This window comes from Spinacia oleracea, chromosome 5 (genome assembly GCF_020520425.1).
Source record: "Spinacia oleracea cultivar Varoflay chromosome 5, BTI_SOV_V1, whole genome shotgun sequence".
Taxonomy (NCBI): domain Eukaryota; kingdom Viridiplantae; phylum Streptophyta; class Magnoliopsida; order Caryophyllales; family Amaranthaceae; genus Spinacia; species Spinacia oleracea.
The window spans coordinates 15980418-16004046 of NC_079491.1; the positions used below are offsets into that span (position 1 = coordinate 15980418).

The following is a 23629-nucleotide window of genomic DNA, read 5'->3' on the forward strand; positions in this document are numbered from 1 at the left end:
TATTGAAGTTGAAATAATAATAGAAGCAATTAAATGATGTTATTAGGTCTATAAAGATCTGTTTGCTTATTTACCAAAAAAGAAATATACTCCATCTGTTCTTGAATATTAGTCCTTTTTGAAATCTTGACACTATTTACAATTAAAGAGAATCTTCTAATTTCTTTTCAATACGTAATTCAAAACATATTCATGTGAGATCTTATTTTGTTCGTTTAACAATATCAAAATTTTATATTTTCCTAACATACGTATTTGAAGATATTTACGTTTAAATATTGAGTTGAAACGATGTGAAAAGTCAAAACAGAACTAATATTTAAGATTTGTTTTAATTTATTTTAACTTTTTTCTTTTTTTTAAAAACTTATTTCATACAAGACAAGTTCAACTAAATTGAGATAAAATGTGAAAAAAATTGCAGAGTAGAAAAAACTGTTTTTTAAAAAAATGAACTAGCCCCTAGATTTTATTAGTAGGAAGAAAATGATATTAAAATATACGCGGGAATATTCTAAAAAGGAAGCGAAAAAATTACCAGAAATAGATGAAGAAGAAAAGTGAGTTAAGATAATGTTTGGGGTCTCACCTTTTCACTTTTTCATCGTTTAGGACCTACATTTTTTTTTCATCCTTTAGGACCTCAATTGTACTTTCCGGCAAGTTAACTCACCTTTAACTCACCTTTAACCACAACATGAATATAAAATAAAATAAAAAATCATTAATTGATTTATGAAAATTTAACACATGTAAAATCCCAAATGTTCACGTACAATAGAGTTGTTAAAGGCCTGCTGACTAAATAATTCGGTTTAATCATCAAATACCAAAAAAAAAATTAAAAAATCAATGAAGCTCTTAAGTCAACTTAAATATGGAATTAGATGTTTCTGATCAAAATATTAAAATAGCCTCAGAAATCTCAAGCCACACACCACAAATTGTAATATACCCGTAAAAGAAATGGAAAACAGGATAATTTATATCTTCAACTTAAAGATTAACTAATAGAACGCCATCGGAAAATGACCATTGACCAATATGTTACAGAAAGGCAACTTAATTTAATGATGGCTTTACCCAAACTATTCAAAAAAAAGTTGATACGAGTTGACAAGCATACCACCAAACTCAGACTATTGAATGATAAGTTCAAATATTCGAGTTCAAAACGATCTTCATTTCCCTCTTCTTATGTACTAGAACCTCCAATATCATCAATGTATTCATTAAAACCACTTCAATACTCTAGGAGAAAAAATAAAGTCATTAAGGTTCTGTTTTATGGAATGTAAAATTTTTGAGAGTGATTAGCCAAATTTTTAGGTTTTTGAATTCAGGTTTTGCGATTAATTAAATAAGGAAAAAATCGACTTAATGAGGAAAATGAAGTTTCCTTTGAAGAGTCTAAACTTTTAACTAAGGGTCACGTGTAGAATTAACTAAGGGTCTAAACTTTTAACTAAAGGGACTAACCTTTTATATTGTTGGGTTAATTATGGCCGGAAAATGCTTTATAGGTCCTAAGAGGTGAAAATAAAAGGTTCGAGTTCCAAACGGTGAAAAAACAGAAAGGTGAGACCCCATAATTGTCCTTAACTCGAAGAAAAGTTCAACAATACAGAGTATTATGTGTTGACATTAAATATAAATTGAAAGGTAAGTGTGCAGTCTCGTGAATCTGGTTGAAACTTTTTTTTTTTTTTGAGGGAATCTGGTTGAAACTTAGCTTTATATATTAGTGATTAAATCCTCGATACATCTAGTACTTAAGTTAAGTCCTACTTAAAAATCTAATTATGTATTCAGTATTCACTATTGTACGGAGTAGAAGTAACCTAGCAGATCATCCATGTCACAGCAGACCATCGGACATCTGATAAGACAGATCAAGCAAAGCAACCGCAGGAAGTACCTATTGAAAGTACCACAAGTCCTCAAGAACCTCACAGACCCTCAGGTTTGCGGGGGAACGACCTGCTAGACGACAACATAGATACGTCGTTAAGCAAAAGGACAAACAACAAGTACATCACTAGCGTACACGCGGCAACATCTGAATAGGCCAAAGTACTGAATAGTACGCCTATAAATACTGCCGTCCCCATTCATTTGCGGACACGTTCAAATGTTCAATACAAGTACAATTCTTAACCCTCTCTACTTTCTCTCTCTAGAGCATTATCTCATTTGCTGACTTAGGCATCGGAGGGGGTTTCCTCGGTTGAACCCCCGAGGTTAGCTTACGTTCGTTCTGTCTGACAGGGCAACATCACCAGGCAGGGCTCCCCCAGTTCCATGCTCGGAACAAGTGGCGCTAGAAGGAGGGGGACTTCCCATACCTTGCTTCTAAAAGACCTACCCTCTCACACAATGACTGAGTCAAGCGAACCGATAATCCAGCAGATAGAACCACCCACCTCAAAAAACAACCAGAGAACCACAAATGTACCCTTGTTCAGCATGCCTCAGAGTCTTGGTCCGCCAAGAGAGACACCACAACCCAGAGCTATGGCAACCCCTAGCCAGGGCCAGGGTATCCCAATTCCAACCAGTGCCTCACTAGCACGATTGGGGGCACAGTTCTCACCCGACCAGATGCGCACAGCAATAGAATTCCTGACATTCCTTACTCAAACAACCCCACAAGCCCAGGTCATGAGAACAGCCCCAGAGGTTGAGGTTGAGGTTGAGCAGAGGAGAAAACGTCCCAGACCCCAACATAGTCCGAATGTTTGGAGGAGGAATCTGCAGTAAGACATGGAAGGGGCTGATAATCAAGAGTATGAAGCAGAGAGTATCACACCAAGCAGAGCTCAACCCCGGGCAAGGACTGAACAAGCACCCAGTCATAGACACCACTCCGTGTCAGGTACGCCCAATCCCATCCGAGCAGTAGTTAAGCCTGATAATTCTCCCTTCTGCGATGAAATACTCTCTGAAAGAATGGAAAATATAAAAATGCCCACCTGCAAATACTCCGGAAAGACAGACCCAACTAATCACCTCTCTGCCTTTGGGGGACACATGATGCTATATACCAACACAGACTCTATGTGGTGTAAGGTCTTTCCTTCCACTCTAGAGGGGATGGCACAGAGCTGGTTTGGTAAAATACCCAAAGGCACCATAACATCTTTCCGGCAGCTAGCTATCTTGTTTCGCACCCAATACGTGGCAAACATTGCCAGAGAAAGGATGACAGGGGAGCTGATGTCAGTCATCCAGGGGCCTCAGGAATCTCTGAGGGAATACATATCCAGATTCAATATGGAGGCGTCGAATATACCCAAGTTGCAGCAAGAGGTAGCAGTCCTGGCCATGATGACTGGTCTGCGGGATGGAGAGTTCAAGAGTTATCTGGGCAGAAAATCATTCACAACCCTGGCAGAGGTACTGGGAAAGGCAAATGAATTTATAAAGAGTGAAGAAATTGGCAGAGCAACCTCACGTCGATATGTGGCAAGTGAGAACAATTACGGTAGTCAGAGCAAGAAAGAGCCATACAAAAAAGAATACCCAGACAGAAGAGAAAACCCACAGCCAAGAAGAGACTGGCAGGGACTAGGCAGAGGCAAAGGTAACGAATTCAAAACTGAAAAAAGGGGGAAGTTTAGTGAGTATACCCCCTTAGTGGCATCCAGAACTCAAATTTTTGCCATCAGCAAAGAAGACGAGAAGTGGCAGAGACCTCACAAAATGTACAACAAGTACAGGGACCCAAAAAAGTACTGTGACTTTCACAGAGATCATGGCCACCTCACAGAATAATGCACTCATTTGAAGGATAATATTGAAGATCTGATCCGGAGGGGATACTTGACTCAATTCAAAGCAAAAAGCTCGTATAGCAGGACCTATGAGAACAGAGATAATGATAATAGGTCCGACAATAAGAAGGCGGAACCCAAGCAAAGCTATCCAGCAGACCAAAAGAGAATGGGCGACATTTTGGTCATAACAGGAGGGCCGGTTTACGCAGGAACCACTGTTAGCGGGGCCAAGGCCAGTGTGAGCGAATTCAAACCCCAGGTTAATTACCATAATTCTGGCAGGTGGCCCGCCCCTCCAAAAATCCCACAGTGCACTTTCACAGAGGAGGACTGTAAAGGCATAATATACCCCCATGACGACCCTATGGTATTAGCCCTGAACGTAGCAAACAGAAAAATCCACCGTATTCTGATAGACGGAGGTAGCTCTGCGAACATCTTGTTCTGGCCTGCTTTCCAAGAGTTGCAAATTGATGAGAAATACGTAAAGCCAGTCAATTACCCAGTAATCGGATTCACAGGAGCCACAGTGATACCAGAAGGGATAGTCAGTTTGCCAGTGCAGATTGGCCAAGGGAAGGATATCAAGGACATCATGGTAGACTTCATGATTGTGAAAGTCCCCGCAGCCTACAACGTCATTCTTGGCAGACCATTCATCCATGACGCAGGGGCTGTAGTCTCCACTTATCACCTCACCATGATGTATACGACAAATGATGGCCGCTCAGCCAAGGTCAAAGGCAGTCAGGAGCAGGCTAAGAAGTGCTACCACACTGCGCTAAAACAACCACCCAGACCCCCACCACTGGCAGAAGAAGAACTTCCCCAATCTCGAAAAAGAAAGAGAGCAGAGCGCAAAAAAGACAAGTTGTTAAGCATGGAAAACTTCGAGCATCGGGAGGAAGGTCTGTTGGAACCCACGTCAACTGACGAAACTGAGGAGATAGAATTAGAGGAAGGGTTGACAGACCGGACGGTTCGAATTGGCACAGACGTAGATCTATCCCTCAGAGTGAACCTCATTGGTCTGCTGAGAGAGCACGCAGACATATTTGCTTTCTCAGCGGACGAAATGCCAGGGATTGACCCCAGTGTCATGGTCCATAGACTGAATGTCAGCAGAGAAGTTAGGCCAGTGAAACAGAAGAAGAGAAATTTTTCGGTAGAGAAGAATGTAGCCATCCAAGAAGAAATCAACATATTGCTAGCAGCCAAGTTCATAGAAGAGTGCGATTACCCAGAATGGCTGGCTAACGTTGTGATGGTAAAGAAAGCAAATGGTCAATGGAGGATGTGTGTAGACTTCACGGACCTAAACAAGGCCTGTCCGAAGGACTGTTACCCATTGCCCAGAATAGACCAGCTGGTTGATTCCACCAGTGGACACGCTCTCTTGAGTTTCATGGATGCATTTTCCGGCTACCATCAGATCAGTTTACTCGAATCAGATCGTAAGAAAGCTGCTTTCATCACAGACGCTGGAGTTTATAACTACAAAGCTATGCCATTCGGCCTGAAAAATGCGGGTGCAACCTACCAGAAGCTTGTAGATAAGATATTCGCACAGCAAAAGGGCCGGAATGTGGAAGTATATGTGGATGATTCCATAGTCAAGAGCAAAAAAGAGGCTGATCACATCGCAGACCTGCGAGAAACATTTGCTACGTTGAGACAGTACGGCATGAAACTAAACCCAAAGAAATGTGTGTTCGGTGTTAAGTCAGGAAAATTCTTGGGATTTCTGGTCAGTGAAAGGGGAATAGATGCCAACCCAGAGAAGGGGGAGGCCATACTCAACTTGCCAGAGCCAAAAAACATACGAGATATACAGAGATTAACTGGAAAGATGGCAGCACTCACTCGTTTTATCAGTAAATCTGCAGATAGATCCCTCCCATTTTTTCAGGTACTGAAAGGCAACAAAACATTCAAGTGGGAAGCAGAGCAAGAAAAGGCATTCGCAGAGGTAAAGAATCACCTGAAGAGCCTCCCAACAATAGCCAGACCAGAAGTAGGAGATGTTTTGCAGTTGTACATCTCGGCCTCCAAAAAGACTGTAGCAGCAGCCTTAATAGTGGAAAAGGACAAGGCCCAACAACCAGTATATTTCGTCAGTCACATTCTCAACCTCGCAGAGCAGAGGTACCCCCTGATCGAAAAAATGGCCTTCGCAATTATGATAGCTGCCAGGAAGCTGAAACCATACTTCGACGCTCACAAGGTACAAGTATTAACAAATCAGCCTTTGGAGAAATCATTGCGAAGGCTGGATACCTCAGGCAGACTGCTGAAATGGGCGGTAGAACTCTCAGAGTACGATATTGAATACAGGCCAAGAACGGCCATAAAGGCACAGGCATTAGCAGACTTCATAGCTGAGGCATCTTACGAGGAAGAGGAGGAGCCTCTGGGGACCTGACAGATATATGTAGATGGCTCAGCCGCAGTTACGGGGTCAGGAGCAGGCATTATAATGACTTCACCAGAAGGTAATGTCTTTGAATATGCCATAAAGTTCAAGTTCAAAGCCTCAAATAATGAAGCAGAGTACGAAGCAGCGATCGCAGGCATTCAAATGTGCAAGGCAGCGGATGCTAAGAAAATCGTGTTGAAAACAGATTCCCAGTTAGTGGCCAGTCAGTATAGAGGCGAGTATGAAGTTCGAGAACCGTCCATGCAGAGGTATCTGGCACTGATGAAAGAAGCAGTAGCCCAGTTGGAAAGCTTCGAGATCCAGTTGGTCCCCAAGGCAGAGAATAGCCAAGCAGATGCTCTCTCAAAATTAGCAAGCTCTTCGCTGCAAGACCTGGAAAGAACAGTGATGGTGGAAGTACAGGAAGAGAAGAGTATCGATAAGAGGCCTATGGTAAATGCCATCAGCACAGAGCCTCAGTGGTACGACAGTATAGTATCATACAAGCTTGGCAGGGGTCTCCCTACAGCAGAGCCAGAACAGAAGAAGATAAAGCGAAACGAACACTGGTTTGTGATCTACCAGGGCAGATTGTACAAGAAATCCTTCTCCCTACCCCTGCTGAGATGCGTCTCAACAGAGGAATCACAGAGAATCATTGAAGAAATTCATGAGGGAATATGCGGTAATCATATTGGGGGTAGAACACTAGCCTGAAAAGCTCTCAGAGCAGGGTACTATTGGCCAACCATGGTGAGTGACTCGCAGTCATACGTGAAGAAATGCGACAAATGCCAAAAGTTCGCTCCAGTAATCAATCAGCCCTCAAATGATCTGCAACCAATCATCAATCCCATACCATTCGCTCAGTGGGGAATGGACATCCTGGGTCCGTTTACAGCCGCGAGTGGAGGAAGAAGATACTTGATCGTGGCAGTGGATTATTTCACCAAGTGGATAGAAGCAGAGCCCACAAAAAGCATAACAGCGAAACGAATGAAAGACTTCATCTGGAGAAACATCATCACAAGATTTGGCATCCCAGAAAGTTTGGTCTTTGATCACGGGACACAATTCGATTGCACACCGGTAAAGGATTATTGCGCAGAGCTAAGAATCAAGTTTGCTTACGCATCAGTATGCCACCCACAGAGCAATGGACAGGCCGAGGCGGCGAACAAGCAGATCCTTGGAGCTCTGCGAAAGAAAATCGAGGATTTTAAGGGTGCATGGGCAGACCTCATACCAGAAATTTTGTGGTCCAATAGAACAACTGAGAAAGAGGCGACAGGAGAAAGTCCCTACAAGTTAGCCTTTGGAGCAGAAGCAGTATTACCGGTAGAGGTTGGCCTGCCCAGTTTCAGAGTGCAGTACTATGATGAAGGCACCAATGAACAACTCATGAGGGAATCATTAGACCTTCTGCCAGAGGTAAGGTTGCTAGCAGAGCTGAAACTCACAGCAAACAAAGAGAGAATGAGCAGAGCTTACAACAAAAGAGTCAAGCACAGGCCTATGCATGTGGGAGACCTGGTGCTTAGACGAACAGCAGCCACAGGAAAGGGCAAGGCAGAGGGGAAATTCACTGCAAATTGGGAAGGACCATACCAGATCACAAGGGAGATAGCCCCTGGCTCATATCATCTCATGACAATGGATGGAAAAGAGTTAAAGAATAGTTGGAACGCCAACATGCTCAAAAAATACTATGTTTAGTACAAGTGACCTATACAATGATAAGGCAAGATAAGCCAAAATTATCCCTTTTTGTACTCCTTTTTACAGAATACATATAATAAAATGAGCTTGGCGGTTCCAAGAAAAGATAAGGTGATAAGCAAAGCACGATGTAACTTAGAAATACACCATGATACACACATTCAACAGATGACTTGACTTGATCACTCAAGTTAGCTGAAGAACAGTGTCATGATGAATTTCTAAGTTAGAATATCGCAAAGCAATTTCCGAGTTTTGCCTTGGCTAAAACCAAGGCAATTCAAAATTGGAAGCAGCCCAAAAGGCTAGTTAGAATATCGCAAAGCAATTTCCGAGTTTTGCCTTGGCTAAAACCAAGGCAATTCAAAATTGGAAGCAGCCCAAAAGGCTAGTTAGACTATCGCAGAGCAATTTCTGAGTTTTGTCTTGGCCAAAGCCAAGGCAATTCAAAATTGGAAGCAGCCCAAAAGGCTAGTTAGACTATCGCAGAGCAATTTCTGGGTTTTGTCTTGGCCAAAGCCAAGGCAATTCAAAATTGGAAGCAGCCCAAAAAGCTAGTTAGAATATCGCAAAGCAATTTCCGAGTTTTGCCTTGACCAAAGCCAAGGCAATTCAAGGTTGAAGGTAGCTCAAAAGGCTAGCCAGAATACCGCAGAAATGTCACAGAGCAGTCCCTAAGTTTGCCTTGGCAAAAGCCAAGACAGTCCAAAAGGGGAGGTAGTCATAAGACATGCTATAAAGTTTGACTCTGATCAAGGCTAGAACTTTCCAAAGGCAAACAAGATATCAAAAATTGGCTAAGTACCTAGCAAAATATGCATATCAAATGCCGGCGGCTATACCTTCATTAAAAACCAAGGAAAATAGATAAAGTTCATCCCTACAAAATGGCTCTGGGCAGTAAACACACCAGCCCAGCTCAAAAATATCTAAGAAGAAAAGCAGAAATAAACTAACTGTAAATTGTTCCAAAAACAGAGTGGCACAAACTCCACCACCCAACAGGGCAAACTCTAAATAATATTGTTTAAAAACTAAACTATTACATAACAGGCCCAGTCACACAAGAAGAACTGGGGGATAGCCGCCACACCCATTATTCGTCATTGCCTGCAACATCATCTTCATCTGAGAAAGGCAAATCTCCTGGGTGAATGTTCTCGACGCAAAAGTCGGGCACATCACTAGGCTCTATGGCATGACCCTCAGCAGCTTCAGCCTCCCGCAGTTCCTTAAGAATGGTAAGGTGCAGGCCAGCGAGCCAATCCTCTTCGATCAAGCTCCAATCAAACTGCGGATATTTGCGCTTGATTATAAGAGAGGCCGCTTTCCACCCACCATCATACCTCTGCGTCAAAAGGGCATATTGAGCGTCAGAGCGATAAAATTCTCGCACAGCAGCAGCCACCTCCTTCTGCACAGAAAGGCGAAGGTCTGCCAGCTCATCAGCATGCCTCTGCTCAACAAAGCTTAGCTGCTCCGCCAAATCCTCAGTACGCTTCCTCTCCGCCTCTACCTCCGCCTGAGCCTTAGCTAAATTCTCCCCAGTTAGGCACAGAGCTACAACCTCACTAGCCAAGTTGTCTCTCTCGACAGATATCGCTTGAACATTGGCATTGGCAATAGTAAGGGAGGAGGATGCTCTTTCGTTTTCCAGGGTCAGGTCTCGGATCTGCCTGTCCCTTTCTTCAAGAAGAGCAAGATGTTCATCATGCTTCCTCTGATAGAAGAAAAAGAAGTCGCAGAGCTCCTTCACAGCAACCCCAGCCTACAAAAAAAAAAAAAAAAAATGGCTAAGTACAAAAACACGCAAAAAATGGCTAAGTACAAAAACACGCAAAAAATGGCTAAGTACAAAAACAGCATAGATTCAAAAGCTTCTTACCTCTAGCACCTTCTGGCAGGCGTTAGCCCCAGGGGTATAAACACGCTCAAGAGGGCGGTCAGCTGGCAGTGTTAACCCCTTCAACATCCGGTATGCCAACGTTCCGCCTTTCTCTGGGAAGCTGGCATACAAAGACTCGTTAGCTCTAACATCCCAGTGAGGAACAAAGATGTCATCGCTAATCGGCGCAGGGGAGAAGCAGGCAGCCAACTCAGGGTTCACCGCAGGCGAACATCAATGGTCTCCTTCTCCAGAAATTCCCTGTTCCTAATGTTCACAAAAGAAGGAACAGAAGACTCAGGCAACCTCAGTTGCTCCTCCAAGTAAGCAGCAAGAGCAGCAGATGAAGTAGGAAGAGAAGCGGTGCTTTGATTAGCAGGGGCAGAAGCTTGGGCCTGCTCCTGCGAGCGAGAACCCTCCCCAGTGCAAATGCGCTTACCTGGGCGCTGCACAAAAGGGACGTCCCGCTCTTCGGTCACGATCTCCACCTGCTCGGAGATAGAGGAATTCACGACTTGGTCAGGTTGAGCAGACCGCAATTGATCTGCAGCAGTTCGCGTAGCGTCAACATAAACTCTTTCTGTCTCAGGGCGAGGCCGACGTTGGCCCGCAATATTACCCCCTCCACGAGTGGTCTGACCACGCCGAGCAGAGGCAGATATAGAAGGTGTAGCCCGAGAAACAGCAGCAGAACGCGGCGTCGAGGTGCTCGCCCCAGCAATTATTCCTGCAGAGCCTCCCCCTCTGCTAGTGCGGTTAGCTACAGAACCCCCACCTCTAGCAGTACGGCTAGCAGCAGAACTTCCCCCTCGAACAGTCCGTCGAGAGCTTGCTCTGCGTCCGCCAACAACATCAGCTATAGTACGATAAGCATTGGCGGGGTCTTCAGCTGGCTCGTTAGTCTGGGGGGTTCCATCAGCAGTTAAACCCAGGGAGCTCATATCAAGGTGTTGACGACCTAGCAGGACAAGGAAACACAAGAAAATGTTATTTAAAAAAAAAAAAAAAAAAAAAAAAGAGCTAAGTACAAAAAAGAGCAAAAAAGAAAGAAAAATGTACCATGAGGATGAGTGTTGCACAAGTGCATAGCGGAAAGAACATCATTCCGCAGAATATACATCGACTGAGGCAGCCAGTTCTTGGGGGCGCGGCCGACGTCCTTTCCGTTCGCGTCGCGCTTAATTACTGAGTCAAACCACTCATAAGCAGCGTCCTCCAAGTTATGACCAACCAAAACCTCCACACCCTCCATCTTGCCATTTGGAGAAACAAAGGTGCGAGGCAGAGGAAAGTCAGCGGGAACTCGAAGCCAGAAGAATCGACCCTTCCAATCCCTCTGCCCAGTGGGATTGCCCAAGCAGGTCATTTTGCCCCGAGCAGTGTAGGTGGTAAACCAACCAATGCTTCCCTCCTTGTTATCGCTGCTTCGGACACAATGCAGCCGTTTACACAAAGAAAGGGTCTCAGGGAAACCCTTGAAGCGCACCACCCAGAGATAGCAAATTAGAGTCCTCACAGCGAAAGGATGCAGCTGCGCCAAGCAGACATTGAATGCCTTCAGAAACTTGGTTAAGGTTGGATCAAGGGGAAAACGCAGACCGAAGTCCAAATGATATGAGTACAGCCCAATATGACCAGGAGGAGGAGCAGTAATACGAGCATCATCTGCGGGAACAACCAACTTATACCCAGGAGGAAAGGCATAAAGCTCCCTACCAACGCCGGGATAGTCATGCTGGCGAGCTGCCTTAAGCCAGTCTGTATCCGGCGCAGCGTTTAAAGGACCAAAAGAAACCTCAGGGCTCAAATACTCATCGGTCGGACCAACGGGCACATCCTCCTCAACATACAGGGGAAAGGGACGCAGGTTCTCCACCTCCTCGAGGATGGGGTTTTCTACATAACGCTCTGCGTCACCAGAAGCACTGCCGGAACCAGTTGCCATCGAAGAACGTCTGCGGTAAACATGCAACGACCCATCAGTACTCCCAATAAAAGGCCCGTCTAGTTGATCAAAACTGTCCAACCAAGCTACTTCTGCCAGGGGTTGGATGTCTAGCCCAATAGGGGCATTAGGGGGAGGGTTCAATCGAACCGCACTGGCCAAATGCTCATGGCGCAGTTCTCTAAGACGTTGACGAAGGGCAGGAGTAGGCCCTGACACAACAGGCGTAGCCCTGCCAGCAACGGGGGACACACCCCCAGAGGAAGAACCACTGGAGATAGATATCACCGCAGGCTCAGAACGAGAAATGGCATCATGCATAGACTTAGTCCTATTCTCTGCTATTGTCCTAGCCTCTTCATCAGAGGGTAAAGAGACAGAGGAAGGGGAAGAAGGAGAGTATGGCTCGGAGGAATCACTCATACACCCAGGGCTACTAGGGTTGGCACTATCAGAGGTATCAGACATGTTGACTGAAAGAAAAAAAGAAGAAAGAAAGAAGAATAAACAAAGGGTAGAAGGAGAAAAGTCAAGACAAAACGACAGAGAAAAAAGAGCAAAACGACATAAAAACATACATGTAATATTAAAAAAAAAAAAAAAAGAGAAAAGGAAGAAGAAGACGAAAAGCTCCAAGAAGCGCAGAAATGGCGAAGCCAAAAAAAACACAAACACTCCCACATTTCATTCAAAGAACACATACCACAAAAAACTCACAAAAACTACTAAAACAGTTGAAGGTACATGCAAAACCAAAGAAAACAACAAGAAAAAAGCAAAAGAATTACCTGGAAAAGAAAAGGGCGAAGAGAAAAGTTCAACAATGGCGGACTAGAAACCCTCGAAGAAAAACGCGAACCCAAAAAACCTCGACAATTTCAGAAGAAAACACCACCACCAACGGATGCGCAATCACCGGAATAACGAGAAAACACAAGAAAGCAAAGAGCTTGGAGTTAGAGCGCTCGGAAAATGGCGAAATTGAGTTCGCAGCAAAGTGAAGTTAGAGGAGAGTAAGAAAATGAAGAAGGTAAGAAAGAGGAGAGAGAAGAAGAAAGTGACTGAGACCCGTATTTAAAAGAAGAAATAAACGGCCAAGATTTGAAGACCCTTCGAGTCACCTACCTGGATGAAGGACACGTGGGGCGCAATAAACCATGACGGTTTATTTTCCTTTCAAATGCTAACTACAGTAAAACCACGACGGTTTAAAAAAAAAAAAAAAAAAAAAAAAAAGAAAAAAAAGGCCAAAGATACGTACAGCCAATCGCGCAAGTTATGACCTGAAAGAGCAGGTCTAACTCCAAGTAGTCAGCCCTACTCTTGGGGACTAGTTGTACAGGATGCAGCCAAAAAACACTGAAAGAGCAGGTCTAACTCCAAGTAGTCAGCCCTACTCTTGGGGACTAGTTGTACAGGATGCAGCCAAAAAACACTGAAAGAGCAGGTCTAACTCCAAGTAGTCAGCCCTACTCTTGGGGACTAGTTGTACGGAGTAGAAGTAACCTAGCAGATCATCCATGTCACAGCAGACCGTCAGACATCTGATAAGACAGATCAAGCAAAGCAACCGCAGGAAGTACCTATTGAAAGTACCACAAGTCCTCAAGAACCTCACAGACCCTCAGGTCTGCGGGGAAACGACCTGCTAGACGACAACATAGATACGTCGTTAAGCAAAAGGACAAACAACAAGTACATCACTAGCGTACACGCGGCAACATCTGAATAGGCCAAAGTACTGAATAGTACGCCTATAAATACTGCCGTCCCCATTCATTTGCGGACACGTTCAAATGTTCAATACAAGTACAATTCTTAACCCTCTCTACTTTCTCTCTCTAGAGCATTATCTCATTTGCTGACTTAGGCATCGGAGGGGGTTTCCTCGATTAAACCCCCGAGGTTAGCTTACGTTCGTTCTGTCTGACAGGGCAACATCACCAGGCAGGGCTCCCCCAGTTCCATACTCGGAACAACTATATATTAAAAATCTAATTATGTATTCAGTATTCACTATATATTAACTATTAAGAAAGATGATTGACATATTATTCCAACTATCGTGACATATTATTGACATCTTCCAACCAGTGGTAGTAAAAGTTTAAAAACAACAAATAACATGGACGGTCAATAATTTGCTTGTTGACATTTACTCTATTAAGAGATGGGGATGGGGTACACGGACTTACGGAGTATATATCAGAAGAAAGGGGCCGAACGGCATTTCCCAAGGAAAAACAAGATCGGAAGAATAGTAACCCAAGTAATTTCGAGACAGACGACAGAATTCTATATTTACAGAAGAAGCCTCCAACATTACAGGCATACAAAAAAAAAAGAGGAAGAAGAATAAGAATACAAATCAAGCCTAACTTTCAGAACATGTAGATCACATAACAAACTCCTTTGGAGACACTAAAAAATTACTACTACTACTACGTAATATTTTGCACATTAACTTCCAGCCTAAACTCCCCCCGACCTTTTATACTACTACAACAAAATTGGGATATTCTTAGTCCTGCTCCAATGCACCATCCTCTTGATGCTCCTTCTGCTCAGCAGGGAAGTATTTTATTCCAACCAGATCCCCAACATTGCTGATAACCTGAAATTTTGACAAGAGTGACTAAGAAAAGGAATGTTCAAAAAGCATAATTGTAGGCTGGTCACACGCGTGGAGCGTTTTCAGCAAAATGTAATGAGCCCTAGTAACAAGCACACTAAAAGTTGTAGTTTGTCGTTCTCACTCGCCTCCATGACCATGATTTTTCAACAGAAACAACTCATGTTATTTGTCAAATATATATGTATAGCGTATCTAGATGTATTTCTTGTTATTACTTTCAGCCAATCTAAGTTTGTTATACTATCTTAAGCGCTCTGAATTCTCATGATTAGAAACTTGAAAAGGTATTTTTAGGGTATTTACAAAAGGGACAAATTATTTAGGATTAAAGAAGTATTATGAAATCGACAACAAACTGAACGAAGACAAAATACATCCTGAAATCACTGACCTTAAGAGCCCTAATAAGGTCCTCCCTTGAATGAGAAGCAGAAATGCATATACGTGCCCTTGCCAACAATAGTGGTGTTGCTGGAAATCCAACCACAACAACAGCCACCTGTGATTTTATGCACCATAACACAAATTAATAACAAAACCCAACCAATCAATCTTAAATAAGACAAATAATGACATGGTAACTATGCTCACATTTTGCTTGAGGCATTGCCTAGAAAATGCAGGAATTTTAGACGGATTGTAAAGCATTATGGGCATCACCGGGGAATCATTATCCCCGAGGACCTCAAAACCCATCTTCTGTAGTTCTGACCGGAAGAAATTACTGTTTTCACGTATTCTGGCCAGCTTTTGAGCACCTGACATCCATGAATGGTACCGTAAGTCAGCATAGAACTATGAAATACAAAGTTACTTCAAACAATATAAACATGCATAGCCAAAGGACCGGTTTATTATATACACCTCTATTGGAACCGTCCTCTCCAAGAAGAACCTTAATTGCACACACAATTTGTTGTGCAGCTGGTGGCGAAATTGATGTCCCATAAAGATGAGCGGGACATGCGTACTTGAGATATTGAATAAGCTCCTGCATCACAAGGGATTACATGCAAATTAGAGTGAGCTGACAATGGTCTAATCAACTACAATAAACCCGCATGTAGAGGTAAATCAAACCTTTGAGCCAGCAATATAACCACCACATGATCCAAATGATTTTGTGAAAGTTCCCATCATGACATCGACATCAGCTGTATCAACGTCTAAGAGCTCACAGACACCTCTACCGGTTTTCCCTACAGCTCCAATGCTGTGTGCCTCGTCCAGATAAATATATGCCTAAAATAAAGAGGGAAAAGCTGAAGTTGAATAAAACCAAGAAATGCATAGGATAACAAGCTTCAAGGAGGTCTCTAACTTTGTCAGTTCAGGAATTGACTTTGCAAACCAGAAAAGAGAAGCAACCAATTGTTAGGCACACATCATTAGAAGTTGCAAACTCATCCCACAAGGCTTACAGCAGAACACATTGGAGAAGGAATCAATTGTTAGGTACACATCATTAGAAGTTGCAAACCCATCCCACAAGGCTTACAGCAGAACACATTATTACAAACACTTCATCTTGCATACAACCACATTAGCAAATGACCAACACAGTTTACCCCAACCTAACAGCGGAAAGAAAATCAGGAAGTCACCTCCTGCCTTAATTTCAAAAGTGTCAAAAGTCCATTGAAGATTAAACAGAGAATGTGACAGTTTATTTTCATCCAAGGTATGACCGGCTTTAAATCAACAGAGAAATGCCGTTCAGGTTAACTATTACGTAAGGATCCCTTTAACTCAAGAAAACAGGATCTATGCTGTGCAGTTGGTTCATGATGAGCTGCTAAAATCTTGACATGACATTTTGACCAACATTTTCACAAATTCTAGTAACATTCATCCTAGATGTGATTCGAAAAATTCTGAATGGAATTATAATTTGGAAATTGGATTATTGAAGGAGAAAGAAAGAAATTGTACTCGGTAAATAGACACTCCAAAGAAAATTGATGGTGGAAATGGAATGGGGAGGAGAGAGAGACATGGGGATGTACATTCAACTTATACCTAAAATAGTCAAAGCTTCTACAAGTGTCATAAGGGGTTGACGACATATTAAAAATTCCTGATGAACAGTAATGTCAACAGTAATGCAACAACAGTAATGTCATCCGGAATTCATTTTCATTTTTGCATCCAAGCAATGTTTCTATATAACTTAGTCCTAATTTGTCATTTGAACCTCAGGATATGTGCATTTGCAATTTTTTCTAGTCCTAATTTGTCATCTGAACCTCAAGATATGTGCATTTGTAACATTTTCTCTTAGACCATTTATCCCTTAATACAGGTGAAGAAACAACTGCACACCAGTAACCATTAACGTAGCAAATTCGGCTTTCATCTGCCAGATCTACTGTCGTGTTCATGTCAATTTCAGGATATGGAAACGCAACAAATATTGCATGATACATCAGGTAATGGCTTAAAAACAGTGGTCAAATCATATCCCAGCCCAGTTTCATGTGTTTAACCGTGTCATGTGGTTAACATGCTTTATGAGTAACTTTACCAAGTTCGTGTTACAAAAATTACCAGATTTAGTTATCATATTGTGACAGTCAAATACAGCACAAAACTTTTTGAAAGAATTCCAACTTTCCCTAAAAGTTACAAAAACAAAAAGATATACAACCAAAATAGACATGAGAAAGTACGAAAATCACCCAAAAGAAATTCAAATCATGCAAAGTTCATCCTCCATACCTTGTATTTTTTGCATATAGCAACTATCTCGGGAAGTTTGCAGAGCTCTCCTTCCATACTGTATATGCCCTCCACAAGAACAATGATTTTCTTCCATGGTCTGTGTGTCCTGGGTTGACCCCCGGCAATTTGTTCTCTCAAAACTTTCTCCAACTCAGATGGAGCTGAATGGGATCGAAAATAGAGCAAGTCAGAAAGGAGAGAGCCACTAAATTAAATATAAAAAACAGAGATTCTTAAAAATCTACTTCTGGAGAGGGGGGGAGGGGGGGAATGAAGTTCTCTACATAACAACATAAGCAGGTTGCCTAAAACAACTCACTGTTGTGTTGGAAAACGCAAACAGTTGCCCCTGATCCACGAGCGCCGTTAATAATGGAGCAGTGATTCAAAGAATCACTAATAATCAACCCACCCTGTTGTCGAACATCGAGAGAGAAAAAAATGTTAAGATCCCTTAATTTCCCTAATCCAAATTATTTAATGCATTTCATGAAGGACTTGTTTCTCAAAATTAGCCCCAATACCTTCCCAATCAGGACAGGGATAATAGCAGAATTTGTAGCATATCCCATTCCAGTCACTAAAGCGGCCGGTTTTCCAACAAATTTAGCCACACACTCCTCTAGTTCACTGTGCAGTGTAGTAGTGCCTGCATGCATAATATGCTGAATCTTAGCCAATATATACAACAAGGACCTGTTTCCCAAAAAGTAAGGTATATCATATAAAAAATATGGCCACCTCCATCAACACAAGGGCTACAGGTGCTGGCAGAAAACCTCTGTAGTGATTCAATCGCACGAGGCGTGCAATACTCATCTGCTGCAGCAAATCCAAGGTAATTGTACGACCCCAAGTTAAGACAACGCTTAACTTTGTCAGTTCGTCTGCAGGAGCAAGGCTTGAATTGGTTGGTAACATAGCATTAAAACTTTTGAAACCTCCAAAGAATGAAAAGCTATTAAGGCTGATAGAATACAAGAAATCAAAAGAACAAACATAAAGCTAAAGGTTAAGTTTTGAGCATGTAAATGAAACATACTTTAAAGTCTTGTTATTATCATTGGAATAACGCACCACCACATCGAACCAAGCATCCGGAGCACTTGAAATTGGACGTCCAAAGCAGTCCTACGGATGGTATTGGGTGGAATAATAATATTAGAACTGCATATTACATTCACAAATAAATATTCTAGCTTACTTAAAATGGAGGATTTACTTATCAACATGTTTGTATTCCATTTAGAGAAATGTAAGAAGACCGAGATAGCACAAAACTACATAACCATCACAATATATTTTGTTTTTCGTCCAAGATAAGTGGGAAATCTCTGGAAACCATGGAATATGTTTACTTCTTTAGTAAGTAATAACTGATGGGAACCAATAAGACTTGGAAAGTTTCTCTTACAGGCCAAACAGAATATTGCTTCACAAAATATAACCTTGCTCTTCATCAACTTTTAAGTTTATGCGAATCCCACCAACCACAGAACAACAAAATCACAGAATCAGTAAGAAACAAGGTTTTCCAATACCAAAGTGACTTAGTTACCTAGTTCATTTTAATCCCTAATCAGAAATAAGACATGCCATTATTCCCAACTATCTTCGTACAGCCAGCCATGCTTAGATCAAATGAATGCCTCAAAAAGTTGTTCAAAGTCAGTACCCCCATCCCAAAAAAAAAAGACCAAGAGAAGATTGAATCCTTTTTCTTTCGAAAAGTATCGTTTCTATTACTAGTTGCATACGTGTCTTTGATCTGTACCCTAAAACAATAGATCAATTTAGACATCTAGTCATTCCTGTACGAAATAAAATATCATTGATAATTTGATTAATGAGAAGCTGATCATCTCATCATAGCCAAATCATGAGTGATAGCTTCAGCACCCCATTTCCGGTTAATTTTTTAAAGCACCCCACGACCCATTGCAAAGTTCTCAGTCACTAATAAACTAAAATGAAAAGCATCTGACTCGAATTCAATTGAAGAACGAAACTTGATCCTTCTGCGTCTGATCGTTGTGATTCTTGTGAATAATTTCACTATTCTCAAAATCAACTAATTCAATAAAATGTCCCCACTTTGACTACCTAACTGTACATCAACGAAGAGAAATGATTGCAATTATAAGCATCAAATTACCTGAATGCGATTATAAAGACGACGAATATAGAAATCGTCATTAACCAAACTCATCGGCGCAGAACCCTAATTTTCATAAAAAATAACACAATTAGAAATAGAATTCAAAAATTAATAGCTCAATATTCAAAATTTGAAAAGGTAAAGAGAAATCAACCTTAACACTGCTAGGAAACAACCTATCGATTATACTACGGGAAAAATCACGAATTTTTCCATAAGCGAATAATAACCCATAGCTGAAGTAGGTTGTTAATGCAGTCAAATATGGAATCGTAATCATCTTTTTTTGGGAATATTTGTAATTGATCGAAAATTCACCAGATCTCTCAAGATTAGGATGAAATCGAGGAGAATTGAGATCTGGGAAATTAAAGGTTTCAAAAATGGGGTCGGAGATACGGAAAGGAGAGAGAAAGTGGAAGGCGGGCGGGACTGCGGGAGGAAGGAGAAGCCAATCCTCTCGTAATTTGATTTTGATTTTGATTTCGGGGATTTTTGGCGTTGATTTTTCGTGAAATTTTGGCTGACCCCAAAAATTCTAAAAAGTACATTTTTCACATTAGGATTAGCAATTGACAAGGTGGAATGGGTTGGAAACAGAAAACTTGGTATGGCATATGTGGGCTGTTTTGTACTCCTTAATTGCTTAGTTGGGGGCCAGGGAGCTGGGGGGTCCATAGAACCGTCAAATGAGGAGTCCGGGTCGAGTCACGACGAATGTGGGTTGCATGTAGGGCTGTAAAATCGGGTCATTAGTTATTTACGTGTCGGGTATAATAGGATAATGTAGTTATGCGGGGTTATTGTGCTTATGCAAATTAAATGTGTGCATTATTTTCGATTTTTATCAGAAATCGGTTGGATCGGGTCAGTTTTGACAACACTAGTTACGTGGGGTCAGTTTATTAATGCAGATCGTATGGTTGATCCCATTTTAGATTTTTGTCATATTGTTTGCTTGTCGGATTGATTTTTGACGGCAAAAGGTCTTGCGCGCACAAGGTGTACAATAAATTTATTGTACACCAAAATAACTTTTATGCAGTTTTTTGTAACTTTAACCTATTTTTCTGTAACTTTTATATTATAAAAATAAAAAGTTGATAGATAAACATTTTAAAGGGTTAAATGATTAATTTATACATTATTAGGGATTTTGAAGAAATCATTTTGATTCAAATGAAAAAATTTATCATTAAAAAAATAGATAACTTTTACATATATAAATGTAACTTTTAATCTTTTGAGTTAACTTTTACTCCGGTATATAATATTTACTAGATTTTAGCCCGTGCGATGCACGGTTTCTATTAAATTGTTACGTTAAAATAAAACTCCTACATATATTAACTGTTATATTTTATATATTAGATTAAATTGATTTTTTTATTTACCACTACAAAAAATTGTACTATTAACGACGGAAAATCCCGTCGCTAATTGATTTTTTTTTATTTTGGATTGAATTTCATTTTAGATTTTTTTTTATAATTATTATAGTGTTTGATTTTGGATGAAATTGTATATAAGAAATATTAATAATTATTTAATAAAAATATTTACGTGGTACCTAATTATTTATCTACGTGGCATTCGACTTTTTAATTCAAAAATAATTTTGAAGTCTTATTTTTCATTGGCTGAAACCATTAGATTTCCTACGTGGCGCTCTAATATTGGATTAATATTTGATTTTGAATTGAATTTTATTTTAGATTAGTGTTTGATTTTGGATGAATTTTATTTTAGATTTATTTTTTAATTATTAGAGCGTTTGATTTTGGATGGAATTGTATATATTAGTAATTAATTAATTAATTTAAATATCTACGTAGCACCTAATTAATTATCTACGTGGCACTCGATTTTTTTAATTCAAAAATAAATTAGAAATTTTATTTTTCATTGGCCGAAACCATTAGTAATCCTAGGTGGCGCTTTAATAGTTCAGCAAATATGCCTCCTTTATATATGCATATTAGATTGTACACCCATTATAAATAAGAATTTGTGTTTTGACCGTTGTAAGTTTAATTTATTCAAAGCAGTGGTGAAACTTATTTTGTAAAGCGGTTAATAATTGTTGTAGTCGAGAATGAACCGACTAAATTCAATGGGGGAATTAGCAATGGTTTCGCTAAACCAAATTAGGTTGAGATGAGAAGCTGGGGCAGGTATAACTATAAGCAACGATTCGTTAGTCGAAATTGGGGTAAGCAATTACGCATGAGTCGTGGTGGGGGAATTTAAACGGAGATAAATGCAAGAATTTTAACTCAAAGTATCTTTTCTTTTGGAAACAATGAGCAATTACAAAATGATAGTCATCGAGGGTTATTAATGATTAATACTTTATACTTTTTCCGTTCCGAAAATATCGCACCATGGTTGATTTTTACTGCTCTAATCATTACTTTGACTCTTAATCTCTCAAATTGTGTGCATGTAAAAATCATACTCCGTAAAATATTAATATTTAGAAAATATATATCGATACGAATTTAACATGACCAAACTAAAATTCCCTTATGTATGGATCACAAAAAATGGCCAAAGTCATTGTGTGAATAGTGTAAAAAATAAATGATGCGATATTTCCGGAACGGAGGAAGTATTTGACTTTCAACTAAGGGTGCGTTTTATCGGTCATATGTTTTTACTTATTTATTCCGAACTTATCTTCTATGAATTTAATCGAACTTATCAAAATTATTTTAATTTTAAATTATAGTCAACTTTGTTTTTTTTATCAAAAATTATTCTCAACTTTTCTTATCTTAATTGTTTTTCTTAAATTAAGTGGGAAAATAAGTGTCATGAATTTATGATGAATAGAAAAGGCACAAATTCTTATTTACAAGTGGTGTACAATAAATATTGTACACCGAAGTAAAAGTTAACTCAAAACGTTTAAAAGTTAAGCTTATATATATAAAAGTTATCTATTTTGTTAGTGATAATTTTTTTTATTTTAATAAAACTTATTTCTTCAAAATCACTAATAATGTATAAAAATAATTATTTAACCCTTTAAAATGTTTATCTATCAATTTTTTTTACTAATATTAAAGTTAATCAAAATTAGGTTAAAGTTACAAAAAAATGGGTAAAAGTTATCTTGGTGTACAATAAAATTATTGTACACCTTGTACGCGCAAGACCTTTTGTAGAAATGGAGGATGTTGAGGGGTTTTTTTTATCCCCAACAAGAGTAATGAATTGTTTCAGTAATTTTCCTTTTATGTTTAGGATAGACTATATCTATCTCATGATAAACATCAACTGAATATTATTTTTTTGCCGTATTTAGTTAGCTAGACTCACAATTTATGTAAAAGGGTGTAGGGAATCCATATGTTAGCCTAACATAACTAGTGTAACTAAGTAACAAGACCGTCTTGAACATTTCGGAGGCCATGTTCTAATCTTCTCCAAATCTAAAAATAGAGCCCCTAATAATAAAAAAAAAGTGCGATAATCAAAATACGTATTAGTTACTCTACGAGCGTTACAATTTTATTCTACAAAATGAAACCAAAAAATAAACAAACAATGTATAAACAGGTTGAACCTTTCTATCTTAAAGTTCATATTATTCAACAATCAATATGACAACATCCCATTGTGCTTGAGGAATTTTACACTGAGCAAAAACTCGAAGAAAAGAAAATCCCATACTTATCAAAATGGAATTTGAGCAAAACAAAATTTGAGCAAAACAGAATTCAATCAAATAATGGGTTGAAACAATAGCATACAAATTAACCGGCCACTTGATTGAGATAAACAAAAAATCTAATCATCAACTCATCAAGCCTTTAAATTTTGCTAAAACCCCAAACCTCCAATCCAAAATTTAACAATAAAACTTGAAAAAGAATAACCACCAATACAACAATACATAGAGATTCAATCTATAAGAAATTTCATCAATTGATAATTAATTGATAAGCACGAAGTTACTTTTGCCTCTGTGATTCTTGTTCTTATCTTCAACAATTTATCAATCGAAAATTGAAATTGGCGAATTGCAATATAATGAGAAATAAAATCCTCAATCTGATTTTTTTTTTTCTTCAAATGAATTTGATGGTTTGTTTGAGAATGATAGAAATATTTAAAATTTAAGGGTATTTAATGGAAAGTTTTTTAGAATAGGAAAGGATTGAAAATAAGATTATTGGGAATCTATACCTAGTCTTTTAAAAGGAACACCATAGATTATTAGAAGCCATGTGGCATCTCATTACTAGAAGCCATGTGGCATCTCTTTTTTCATCCATCATTTTGTTTTGTTTTTTTTTTCAATTTTTCTTTATTGTTTCTATGATTTACAACTTCTAATGCCTCTTCCACTACATTTTCCTTATTCAA

General features: G+C 39.9%; 2 protein-coding genes across 2 annotated transcripts; one reads left to right on the top strand and one right to left on the bottom strand.

The window, feature by feature from the left end:
- The first annotated feature begins 2763 nt into the window (after positions 1-2763).
- Positions 2764-3774, top strand: LOC130461327 (uncharacterized). Its single transcript, XM_056829382.1, has one exon. The coding sequence runs from the start codon at positions 2764-2766 to the stop codon at positions 3772-3774; it is 1011 nt and encodes a 336-aa protein (XP_056685360.1).
- Positions 3775-13944: 10170 nt separating this feature from the next.
- LOC110800101 (long chain base biosynthesis protein 2a) lies at positions 13945-19842 on the bottom strand. Its single transcript, XM_022005392.2, has 12 exons — positions 19410-19842; positions 19253-19318; positions 18140-18228; positions 17839-17984; positions 17622-17746; positions 17417-17510; positions 17095-17258; positions 15457-15618; positions 15241-15367; positions 14968-15134; positions 14768-14875; positions 13945-14355 (listed from the first exon to the last, which is right to left on the bottom strand). Exons 1-12 carry the CDS (start codon positions 19533-19535, stop codon positions 14263-14265), a joined length of 1467 nt encoding a protein of 488 aa, XP_021861084.1. The 5' UTR covers positions 19536-19842; the 3' UTR covers positions 13945-14262.
- Between the last annotated feature and the right edge of the window lie 3787 nt (positions 19843-23629).

Coding starts and splice junctions, on each gene's coding strand:
- LOC130461327 (XM_056829382.1), top strand. CDS start 2,764: ATGGAAGGGGCTGATAATCAAGAGTATGAAGCAGAGAGTATCACACCA.
- LOC110800101 (XM_022005392.2), bottom strand. CDS start 19,535: ATGATTACGATTCCATATTTGACTGCATTAACAACCTACTTCAGCTAT. Junction 15,368..15,456: donor GTTATATTGCTGGCTCAAAG/GTTTGATTTACC, acceptor CTTGTGATGCAG/GAGCTTATTCAATATCTCAA. Junction 14,356..14,767: donor ACCTTATTAGGGCTCTTAAG/GTCAGTGATTTC, acceptor TCAAAATTTCAG/GTTATCAGCAATGTTGGGGA.